The 11,583-nt window shown below is 42.4% G+C and overlaps 1 protein-coding gene across 2 annotated transcripts in view; it reads right to left on the reverse strand.

Annotated features, from left to right (window-relative positions):
- LOC134536252 (mitochondrial uncoupling protein 4-like) overlaps positions 1-11,045 on the reverse strand; it is a 31,278-nt gene extending 20,233 nt beyond the window's left edge. The window contains exons 1-2 of one of the 2 annotated variants that reach the window (XM_063375956.1): positions 10,913-11,045; positions 7,619-7,747 (exon numbers count right to left, since the gene is read on the reverse strand). In XM_063375956.1, the coding sequence (XP_063232026.1) occupies positions 7,619-7,703 (85 nt within the window). In that variant the 5' untranslated portion in view covers positions 7,704-7,747; positions 10,913-11,045. Of the gene's footprint in view, positions 1-7,618; positions 7,748-10,912 lie in introns of those variants that run through there. The other variant, XM_063375954.1, reaches the window with a different exon arrangement.
- Positions 11,046-11,583: the final 538 nt, after the last annotated feature.

An 11,583-nucleotide genomic window follows, 5' to 3' on the forward strand; every position in this document is an offset into this window, starting at 1 on the left:
GATGGTGGTGGTTGACCCCCCCCCCCCCCTCATAACCCCCTCCCCCCTGAACCGCCCCTAAGCGTAGGTCTAGTCTACCAGGGACATACACGCCTTCTCCACTGCTGATACCCTCGTACTTGTATCTACAGCACCCATCAACAGTTTAGCACTATTGCCAAATTCGTAAAAAAAAAGTTCCTGACCTTAAATATTTGGTGCAATATTTAGTAATATATTTTCCAACTGTTGTTTTCATGAAAACATTTTTTTGACCTGACAACGTCTAATAAATCGATGAACGCCAGCTGCACGCACGAAAAAAAGTCCCGTAACGCACATTGTCCCGTTACGCTGTGTCCCGTTACGCTCATTGTACGCTTGCGCCACATCTATCTCTCTTCCACTCGATTGGATCAACCATCGATTTGACTTTTTCGAGGCACATTAAACTTGAAACACTCCCATTCGTTTCCTACTTTTCATATCATCGTCCTGTCCTTAACAGAATAACACAGATTGGAAGAAGTTAAATAGCAAACATGTATAACAATTATAGTTAAAATAATATTTTCGTTAAAGTAATAAACATATTTGAATTAATGAGTGTAAATAAAAGTAAATGTATCAATTAAATTGTAGATTTCGTTTCATTCCTTCTTTGTATCCATACAAAATAGTGATAATTCAATAAGAATGATTCAATTTTATTCATAAAAGTATGCAATCATGTCATAAATGTTTTGTTATGACGTTATCACGTGAAATTGTCGTCCGTAAACCGACTTTACAGACAACCCCCTTTTTTTCCTCAACGCGCCTCAAGAAGTATAACTTCAAAAATGATGTAGCTACGATTATTTGCAAGCTAGGCTGCCTGGGTAGTCTCGCACGTAGAGGCGACGAGGCCGTGCGCCGCGGACGGGGTCATCACCCTTACCCACCCGCCCTGCCCCCCGCGGCGCGGAAATAGCCCGGCTGTGGCCGCAGAGCAGACGCGGGTACAGAGGCGCAGACCGGCTTTGGTGCCGGAGCAGACACACGGTGACCACAGTTAGTACTTTCCTACTAGATCTAGTACTTTTATTACTTTTTTAGTGCTATACTACATTTACGCTCAGATCTAGTACTTTTTTTCTTTAATATAATAATGTTACAGTAACTCCAATATGTTTTATTATTAAGCGTGATTATTTTTAAAAACTATGGAATGTATGTGTGTGTGGTGTGATAATAAAGTTAGAGCATTGCAATTTCATAATAACTTCCTAAATTGTTAAAACCATAACAAAATTATAATTTAGTACTTTTTTTTAGTCTAGTACTTTTTTCTCGCCTAAGTTGGTACGAAATATTTTTTTTCCTTGTGGACACCCTGAGCAGACATCCCTGTCATTTAATGTACCTACAACTTTTCAAACGCCGCAATAAAAAAATAAATAAAATGTTATTTGTGGCCATGAGTGTAAACGTGATCTGTGCGTATCGCATCACTCGTAACGTTTCCGCTGAAGTCTGTTAAGGCCCCCGCCCACACGGTATGCAGGGCTTCAGGAGGAACCACACGATGTGAAAACTGCTCAAGATATATGACTGGGGTCTGCTTACGAAAATCATCTAGCCCGAGAATTATTTGAGGGCGGATAAGTAGTTTTTGATTCCGGATTAAGTTTTTAAACTGTGTGTTTCTAGAAGAGTGAAAATGAGTTTTAAAAGGCGTGTTTTCAGAGTAATTTCAGGCATAAAAAAACCGATACAGATTTTCGAAAGCACTTGAGGATCTTGCTTTACACTTTTATCTTCATTTCTCCGTCATATATTGTTACGATCTCCGCTCCATAATTTAAAAAAAAAAAATAAACTATATGATGAAACAACTTCCATAAAAGCGAAAAAGAATTGAAAAAAAATCTAAACCCCTATACGTTGGTCATGATTTTCGACAAGTAATTTTATTAAAATACTGCCTGTCTTGTTAAAATTCACTGAACAGTTAATACTATAAAGTTTCCCTTTGTCTTTGTGAACTTTGGATCGCACCTTCCGCGTCACACATGGCAGCACCGTGGTTGTTACATATTTACGTTCCATTACTTCCGTAGGATTCACGGAATTTTCCCCACCAAATGCCTTATACCGTGAGCTAATATGTTACACATCAAAACTCTCAAAACTAAACACCCCCCCCCCCCCCCTAGCCAAACCTCAGCCCCCTCCAACTCTTGTAGGCTCTAGGTGGGACTTTCAGGTTCGCGTTGTTATCTGACGACAGTTTAAACTGACAATGTCTGGACACTTGAATTACTCTGTCATTGTTAGAGACCCGGAAAATTCGCGGGTTCAATGACCTCCAGGATAGATACCAATATCCTCTACACACTCGGGCAAATGCCAACTGTTCATTGGCTGCTGGCTTGTGAGTCGTCTCGACTGGGTGTCTGTGATTCGACACTTCTATGAGTGAGGGTCTCTAATTGGCCCTCAGTCCTCCAGATTAACAGTGAACCAATGACAGAAGCAGCACTAAGGTATGATTATTTGAATGGTAGCATAACACGAAATGAACCCGCGAATTTTTCGGGTCTCTAGTCACTGTATAGCGGGTTACTGCTTACGCCGCAGACTATACTTAGAGACCTGTAAAATACGCGGATTCATTTCGCGATGGCATAGAGTCCAAATATTTTTGACATTATTTTGCTTCAGTGATTGGGCCACAGTTTATCTGAAGGACTCTGGGCCAATGAAAAATCTTTAACAGAAGAATTAGCGAATTACGATCATTCCAGTCAACAGGTGTTACGAGTCGGTAACCAATCAGCAGATGTAATTTGCACGAGTGCATAGAGGATCATGGAGTCTATCCTTTAGGGATTTGAAATCGCGAATTTTACGGGTCTCTAACTATACTGAATATATAAACCAATAACTAGAGACCTGCAAAATTCGCGGATTCATTCGGTAATAGGCTAGAATTCAAACACATATACCTCTTAGATAATTTTGCTATTGGCTTACTGTTCATCTGGACGAATCTCAACCAGTTATAAACCCTCAACCAAAGAAGGATCGAATCACAGACAAACCAGCTGAGACTACTTACAAGTCGGCAGCCAATGAACCTGCGCTATTTTCCCGAATGTACAGGGGTATGTGCAGTTTATCCTGAAGGCCATCGAAACCGCGAATTTTGCAGGTATCTAGCAATAACAAATGCCTAGAGACCGGGAAAATTCGCAGATTCATTTCGTGATAGGCTGAAATTCAAACATGTGTATAATTCTGCTGGTTCTGCTATTGGCTCGCGGTTTAACTGGAGCTCTCTGGGCCAATGAGAGAATATCGACCAAAGAAGCGTCTAATCACAAGCTACCCAGTGGAGACGACTCACAATTTAGTAACCAATGAACACGCGTGTTTACTTGAGAAGTGCAGAGAATATTGGAGGCTATCCTAGAGGTCATTGAATTCGCGAATTTTTCCGGTCCCTACAAATACCTAGGGGCAGGCATTTTTCGTGAATATATACCAACGCATATTAAACTGCAACATAGTATACCTTAACCAGCGGCTTATTCCTTGTGATTGGCGGACGGCTGAGAAAGAAGTCGTTGCCTTATTTTAACAAGCCACTCAGGACATGATTGCTTAGTGTTGAATTACTGTGATTGGTGCAGGAACAATCGACATGTGTCTGGAAGAAACTGACCCAATCACGAAACACAGACGATGCTATAGTGTTTTAACTTTCAGCTAGTCTCGGAATCTTTTCGCGAAATATGCATGCCCCTACGAATACCTGAACGACATCTGAGCTAATCACTGAGCTAAACCCGGTGATAAGGTGAACGTGCGGCAGCAGAACGTCAACTCGACCATGTACAAGTCCGTGCAGTCCAACCTGGCACCGAAAAGTTAACGCGAATTTCACACTTCCCTATACTCAGGTGACATCATTAACCGGACAAAATTTTTTTCCGCGCAAAAATAGTTTCCTCAAAAGTGCAACCTCTTTTCACAGCGCGAAGGAAGAATTGCTTTGATTCTGGCTTATCACGGAATGAACCCGATAATTTTTTTCTGATCTCTGAGCATCTCTCGTTAACAGTATTCAATTCTAGTAAGTAGGGTCATGCAGATTTCGCGAAAAGATTTTGAGACTAGATGAAAGTTAAAGCACTATAGCGCCGTCTGTGTTTCGTGATTGGGCGAGTGTCTCCCAGGTACATATCGATTGTAATAACACCAATCACAGTGATTCAAAGAGGAAGCAAACGCGTACTGATTGGCTCGGTCAAATATGTTAGTGACTTCTCTTGCAGACGGCCGCCAATCACAAGGAAGAAACCACAGGTGTGGGTATACCTTGTTGCAGTCTAATAGGCGTTTAGATCTTTTCGCGAAAAATGCATGGCCCTACTAGTAAGTTAAAAGAAAAAAAAATTATCACGGAAGCAGATGAACGATTAAATCATCTACAAAACTTTCTTAAAGCAACAGAAATATTTGGACACGCAAAACTCTTGCAGACATTTGGAGGAATGAAGTCACCAAAGGTTCGACGGATGGTCGGATGGAATGTTTCAGCCCGTCTGGTTGCCACTGGCGGACTTGTGATTCCGACCACCTAGGTGCCAGGCCCGCGGAGTGCTGGTGGGGCGGGGGGAGAAGGGGGAAGACGGCACACCGCGGCCTTGGGCGACGCCCCGCGTCTCAGGGCGTCAATACGCGCCCCCACCCCAGCAGTGGTGGCTGAAGGGGGGGGGGGGGGTAGTCCTTGACGGGGGCGACGCGTAGCGGCGGCGGAGGGAAGCTCGCCGCCTCGCCCTGGCCGCGGAACACAACCCGGATCACACGGTCCGGCACGTCCTGTCATCCGGCACCTCTCGAGTCACGCGGCTTCCGGCTGATGACCTTGTCCGTCCGGCGTACCGTAACACCACGCAGCCGACCTGGTTTATGACCCTTTCTTTTCTTTAACACGACCAACGCTCATCCAGAACCGTACTTCTGATTTTCTGAAACCGTTGTATAATTTTTTTCATGAATAAGTTTTCTTTATATTCGAATTTTGAAATAAAATTTGTCGTCACACGAAAATCTCAGGAAATAGATGTTTTTTCGAACTTCAAAGTTTACACATATAAATTTAAATAATGATTTTGCTTTAAAAAAAACAGTTAAGATTTGATTTTTTATTTAATTGTTTTAATATTGTGTTCGTAAGTTAAATGGTTGATTATTTCGCTAAAACAAGTCACAAATACATTTATATTAATGTTATTAAATACATGAAACACGCATGCCAGATGTGTATGAGTCCACTGACGTAAGGCATGTCACGCGTGCCTGGCCGGATTACAAGGGTCCTAGCTACCCACTCTCCCTCCCTTACCGGTCCAGCCTCGGGCTATCGTCGCCTCTAGCGGCTTGGGAATTCCGAGCTTTACAGAGGCCGCCGCGTGGAGTGGCGTGAATAAGCGTCGCTGTTCTGGGCGTTTCGGGCGTCGGGTCGGCCCGGGATGACGCGACACGTCACGGCCGCTCTCGTCGGTTCGAGAAGGACGCCACCGGTATATAAGCGACGACGCCGGCCTCCGCGGGAGTTCCGAGCGAAGAGCGGAGCAGCGGAGAGAGTCTCCCCCTCGGGGAGTGATACCGACGACACCTGATACCTGCGAGTTGGGGACGAGTGATAGTCGGGGACTGTACTGTGGCGCGGCGTGGGTGAGTGTGCGAAGGAAGCGGACAGAAGAGCGAGCCACTGTCGAGCCAAGCTCCAGTGGAAAGTGTTAATGTTTCTGCGATCAGCGTAAGACTAATTGTTGTGGTCAGAAATCTTGAACGCAGTAATTAAATTTATAGTGTATACATTAGTAATAAATAATTGGGCTATCCCTTACGAAACCAGTAGTTCTCCCCACACACATCGTAACCATACCGTTTTCGTATAATGTTAATTTGTCTTTGGTGTTCCCGTTAAAATCTAATGACGTTCGATAATTGAGCATAGGGAACGGAAAACATTGCAAACACAAATTCTGCCGCTTCGGTGTATGAGACATGCTGGGCTATATGTAGGAGGAAATTAATTTATTATAGCCCACTGTAAAGATTACAATAATCCTTCAAAATAAAACTCTCTGTAACCTTATGTAGCTGAGTTGCTATAATTTGTTATTCTGAATTCACTGTTTGATTTTTTTAAATTTCATTAAAACCCTTGAAGGGAGGGGTCCGGCCCCCCACTACCCCCCCCCCCCCCCTTTTCGCAAAACATGTTACAAGTTGTTATCATTGATTAAATGGATCCTACAAAATCCTGCATTAATCTGGGCGAGCTGTCGGTAAAAAAAATGTGGCTTTGTCCGACGGTGATAAGGCGGGGGACTTTGCGAGAGCTCGTCTCGATATCTCGATTATCTCGCGAATGCCGTTACCAGCTGCGCTTCGCGGCTGTAATCGCGGAGGGATCTATTTCGAGAAATCTGGCAGATGCGAGCGCCGTGCGTCTGCACGGGTGTGTTTCGTTTCCGCGCCAGAATTCTCCGCCTGCTTGGGAGAACCTAGGAGAACCTAACCTTCGATATTAGCAAGCCCGTAGTCAGGACTGTGTAAAGGCGGGGTCCTGTATAAAAATTATATATTTTATATGAAAAAGTTTTTTATTGTTGAATTAAAAAATTAATATTTATTGTCACACTAAAATCTCAGGGAATAGTTGACTTAAAGAACTCCCATGTTCACACATAGAAATTTAAGTAATGTGATTTCTTGATTAAAGGAAACTGGTCGTTTATATATTTTTACTTTTATTTATTTGTCTTTCATACATTTTTCGTATGTCAATTATTCAATGATTTTGCTAAAACAAGTCAGAAACATATATTCAAAACAGCATTAAATATAGATTACTTGGAAACACAATTCCTGCTTCTTGTTTGTATGAGGCATAGGCCTACCGGGCTGTAATGTAGAGGAAACACATTATTTCAGCCCACTAAGGATTGCAATAATTCTTCTAAAAAAAAACTCTCTGTAAACTTATGTAGCTAAGTTGCTTTAATTTTTCTCTTTCTGTCTTTACTTGTGTTTCTTTTCTTTTAAATCCTGGAAGAGGCCCCACGGACCGCCACCTTAAGTAAGTCCCTGCTACTGGATAGACTCTAATATCCTTAACATACTCAGACTAATATTATAATGCTGCATTGCATATATACTTTTTAACGAAATCATCAAGAAATTGACATAAGAACGAAGTATGAAAGACAAATAAAAACAAATATATACATATAAAATTTCAGTTTTATTTTATCAAGCAAAATCATTACATAAATTTCTATGCATGAATGTTGGAGTTATAAAACTCAACTATCCTGTGAGATTTTAGTGTGACGATCAATATTATTTTTAAAATTAAACTGTAAAGAAAACTCGGCCATAAAAATTATACATGGTTATACTGGACCCCGCGTTCACAAAATCCTGGCTACGAGCTTGCAGACACAGTAATTCGGGTACGTGCACATCTGGCAACACTGCACTGGCTCGTATGTCCAGGCAGCGGGCCCAGGGGCACTCCAGGGGCTGTTTGGCATGCGGAGCGGCGAGTGCCACTCCTCTCCGAGACGCCACTCACCCACTTCGGCGTTGACGCCCGCTGCCACGCTGACGAGGTAGTTGACAGGCAGCGAGTCGGCCCAGGACGCCGCGCCTGCCGCCATCTTGCTCCCGCCGCGACTGCCACCGCGCACGGCCGTCCGCGCACCTGCGCAGGGTGGGTGCGCAGTGCACTCCGCCTGTTTTCCAACAACAATCCACCACCCATTGGCCTAACCAGGGGAGGGGGGGCACCAGGGGCAAGTGCCCCCCCCCCCCCCCCGAAAAACCAGTTGTCTGCTACATTAATATTGCCGACAAAAATGATTGATTCTGAAACCAATAAAATATTTTAATATAATTAATGAATGTCTTGTAGAATCATAAATTCTGGTGGTTGGATGTTATGTGTAGTGTGAGTACATTAAATACAAATTTAGTAATTTTAAGACATTTTTTCTCTGGCTATTCTGAAATCCTAGAGTACCCCCTCCGAGGTGAATCTCTGGATCCGCCATTGCTCCACCACTGTAACTGGGAAAGTTTTCATTTGTTGGAGTGGTTTTGGTGCGTGTGTTCGGGGTGGCGGTGAGGGAAGGGTGGAGTAAAATCTCTTTGCCCGCTGTTTGCTTTCAAATACTTTCATTTTGTTTGTGAGAATGATAGACTTTTTAGGATTTCCGGGGTCTTTAAGGGAGGGGGAGGGGGATTATATCCCTCATCTCCTACCTGAGTACGCCCAAGATTTTTTTTTAAGGGGGGGAAGGGGAATTGAAAATAATTAAAATTTGAACATGTGTATTAAACAATTTTTACATAATATTGACACTAATGGGCCTAAAGAAGTCACAGCTTCTCACACAGTTGAAATTCCATGTAGTGTAACAGCTCACCTTGCATCACGTTGTCTTCACTGACTTTTCCCTAACTTCTGGGGATAAACCCCCCCCCCCCCTCCGCCAATGGGGGTCACTTTATCAACCTGCCTGTAGTGTCTTATCGAGCGCTACGTAAATCCTGTTGAGCCTGTAAAATTTAAGAACTCGACTTCAAAGATATCGAAAAATCAAAACTTTCAGATGAAACCGACATATGGCCAATCAGTACTAGGTTGACTAGAGAGTGAAATTCGAGATATCTTGAAATAATTGTTCTTGAATTTGAAAATTATCAGAAACACCTTCGGCAAATGCTTGGATAAATTAGACGAATTAATAAATATAAAAATTTTTTTTTGCCTATTGTGGATTAGCGATTTTACGAAGTTAGCGACTAAAGTCAAAGCAAAACAATTTCCAAGTGTCGAAAATTATTAATTTATTGTTTGATAGTTTAAAAACAAATAACAAGCACACCAATGGTCTGTGGCGCCAGTCACATTGGCGATAATGGTCACCTGGTCTGCGTACCGTTGACCCGGGTGTCACAGGAGGTCGTGCAGCTCGGCTTCTGTGTGGTTGAGTCGGTGCGGAGGAGTAACCAAGGTGACTAAGTTAAGTTCTGCCATGCAGCCTTAAGTGGCCCTCCCAGTCAGGGGTAGTTTTGTGCTTCAGCGAGGCGGGATGATAAGCGCGACGCTCGCTGGTGCTTCTAGCGCGGTATCGCCTCTAAGTGCAAGGCTGTGATCCGTCGCGCAGTCTTTTAGTCGTACGTGGGACAACTATGAGATTTGGACAGTAACCGTGACATTATATGGCGGAGAAACGGAGATACAAATGTAATACAAGGCCCTTAAGACCTTTTACGAATATGACCCGGGCATTTCATGTCTTAAATTTTTTTTTTCCCCGAAAAGACCCGTTTTAAACCTTTTCACTCCCTTTTCACTCTACTAAAAATTACAGTTTAAACACGAAATACGGTAACAGAACTACTCACCCGCCGTCAGAGTATTCTTCAATGCTGTGAACAGACCCCACTCGGATGTCTTTAGGGGTTTACAAATCACGTGGTTTTCTTCTGAGTTTCTGCATAAGGTCCGTGCACCCAGCAGCCCAGGTAGGCGGGAGTTTTTTTTTTAAGAGGCCACTAAGTCATGAAACAACTGTCCTGAGCTAGATGCCAACTTAACTACGCCTTTATCAGGCAACAAATGCGCGCTTTCTTCCTCAGTGAAGCACAGTTTTAGTTTATTTTTGACGTGACAACGTCTAATAAATCGATGAACGCCGGCTGCACGCACGGAAAAGTGTCCCGTTACGCATTGTCCCGTTATGTTGTGTCCCGTTACACTCATTGTACGCTTGCGCCGCATCTATCTCTCTTCCACTCGATTGGAACAACCATCGATATGACTTTTTCGAGGCACATTAAACTTGAAACACTCCCATTCGTTTCCTACTTTTCCTATCATCGTCCTATCCTTAACAGAATAACACAGATTGGAAGAAGTTAAATAGCAAACATTTATAAAAAGTATAGTTAAAATAATCTCTTCGTTATAGTTATAAACATATTTGAATTAATGAGTGCAAATAAAAGTAAATTTATCAATTAAATTGTAGATTTCATTTCACTCCTTCTTTCTATCCATAAAAAATAGTGATAATTCAATAAAAAGATTCAATTTTATTCATAAAAGTATGCAATTATTTCATCAATGTTTTGTTGTGAGTCACGTTAAACTATCGTCCGTAAACCGACTTTACAGACAACCAATTTTTTTTCAAATGTTTTTTCTGGAATGCACGATACTTAGAAACAATGACTCACAGCGGGAAATTGTTTTGTTCGTGACTTGTAACATTTATTATGTTACTTGCCTTGTTAGGCTAGGGAAACTCGTTCCGCTCTTGACCTACGCCAATGAGATAGCAGATGCTGTAAATATACAACGTTCGTGATTCGTCTGAAAATAACAACGCAGCTTACGCAATGACAAAACTATATCTTCCGGCCATAATAGTGAGATTTTATTGTTACTACCTTGGCAACTAATAATTATGCTAACATGTGTTTAAATACGTACATGCAGGAACATGTAGGATGGGCTATGGCCCTTCTCTGAAGCCAGATATATTTTTTCCCGATAATAATGCTACTCATTAACCAGCCTAAAACCACTTTAATATGACTCAGTTTTTTTGCCACTGAAAATACAAACTTTGAGTAGCAGTGTCTTCAACACGTATTACGACATAAAATCTTAAGCATTGGTACATAGTGTAAGGATCTACCTTTCATGAGTGAAAAATTTTATCTAAGAATTTTAGGGTTTCGTAGGAGCAGTGGATGGTTATCAGTTAGCCTAACCAATTTTTTTTCTTTTCCCTGGTGGGTAGTCCATAACCCCCAGAAATATTCTTATAACACGCTTCGACATGTATAAACCTACCTGTTCCGAGAGACACTTCTCCCTACGGGACTCCAAGACGAAGTACACCAGCGCAACTGGAAGCGGAGCGGAGCTACACCGCCGCACACAGAACTCGGGACCAGGTTGTCTGCACCTCGCCTCCGCGAGACTGCGGCCTGTGCAGCTGTCCCCACCGCAATAGTGATGGGTCGTTCGTTAACGATTCGTTCAAAAAGAACGAATCTTTGAGAGAACGAAATCTTGCGATTCGTTCGCGATGTAAAGAACCGGCTCTTTGAGAGCCGGCTCTTTGAGAGCCGGTACCTTGAAAGATTCGGAGGAACGAAAACGCGGAGAGAACGAGAGAACGAGAGAACGAGATGAGAGAACCGGCCACGCGCCCGGTCCGATTCGTTCGTGAAATGATTCATGACGTCAGGAGTCTGAAGAATTAGTAATCACAGCGTGTGCATGTTCACAAGAGCAAACGATAACTGATCAAATAAAATAGGGTAACATGAAAAGTATCTATACCTGAAAATGTCAACTGTTAAGTAGTGGTTTAAAATTGCTTTTTCACATTCACATACACAAATTTGGAAATAAAAAACTAAAAAAAAAAACCAGTATGAATTAAAAAATAACAGGGAAAGTAACTACAAATGTTCACATTTACCATTTTTGGGTTAATTAATGTACTTCATTTGTTT

This window comes from Bacillus rossius, chromosome 10 (genome assembly GCF_032445375.1).
Source record: "Bacillus rossius redtenbacheri isolate Brsri chromosome 10, Brsri_v3, whole genome shotgun sequence".
In the NCBI taxonomy this organism is placed as follows: Eukaryota; Metazoa; Arthropoda; class Insecta; order Phasmatodea; family Bacillidae; genus Bacillus; species Bacillus rossius.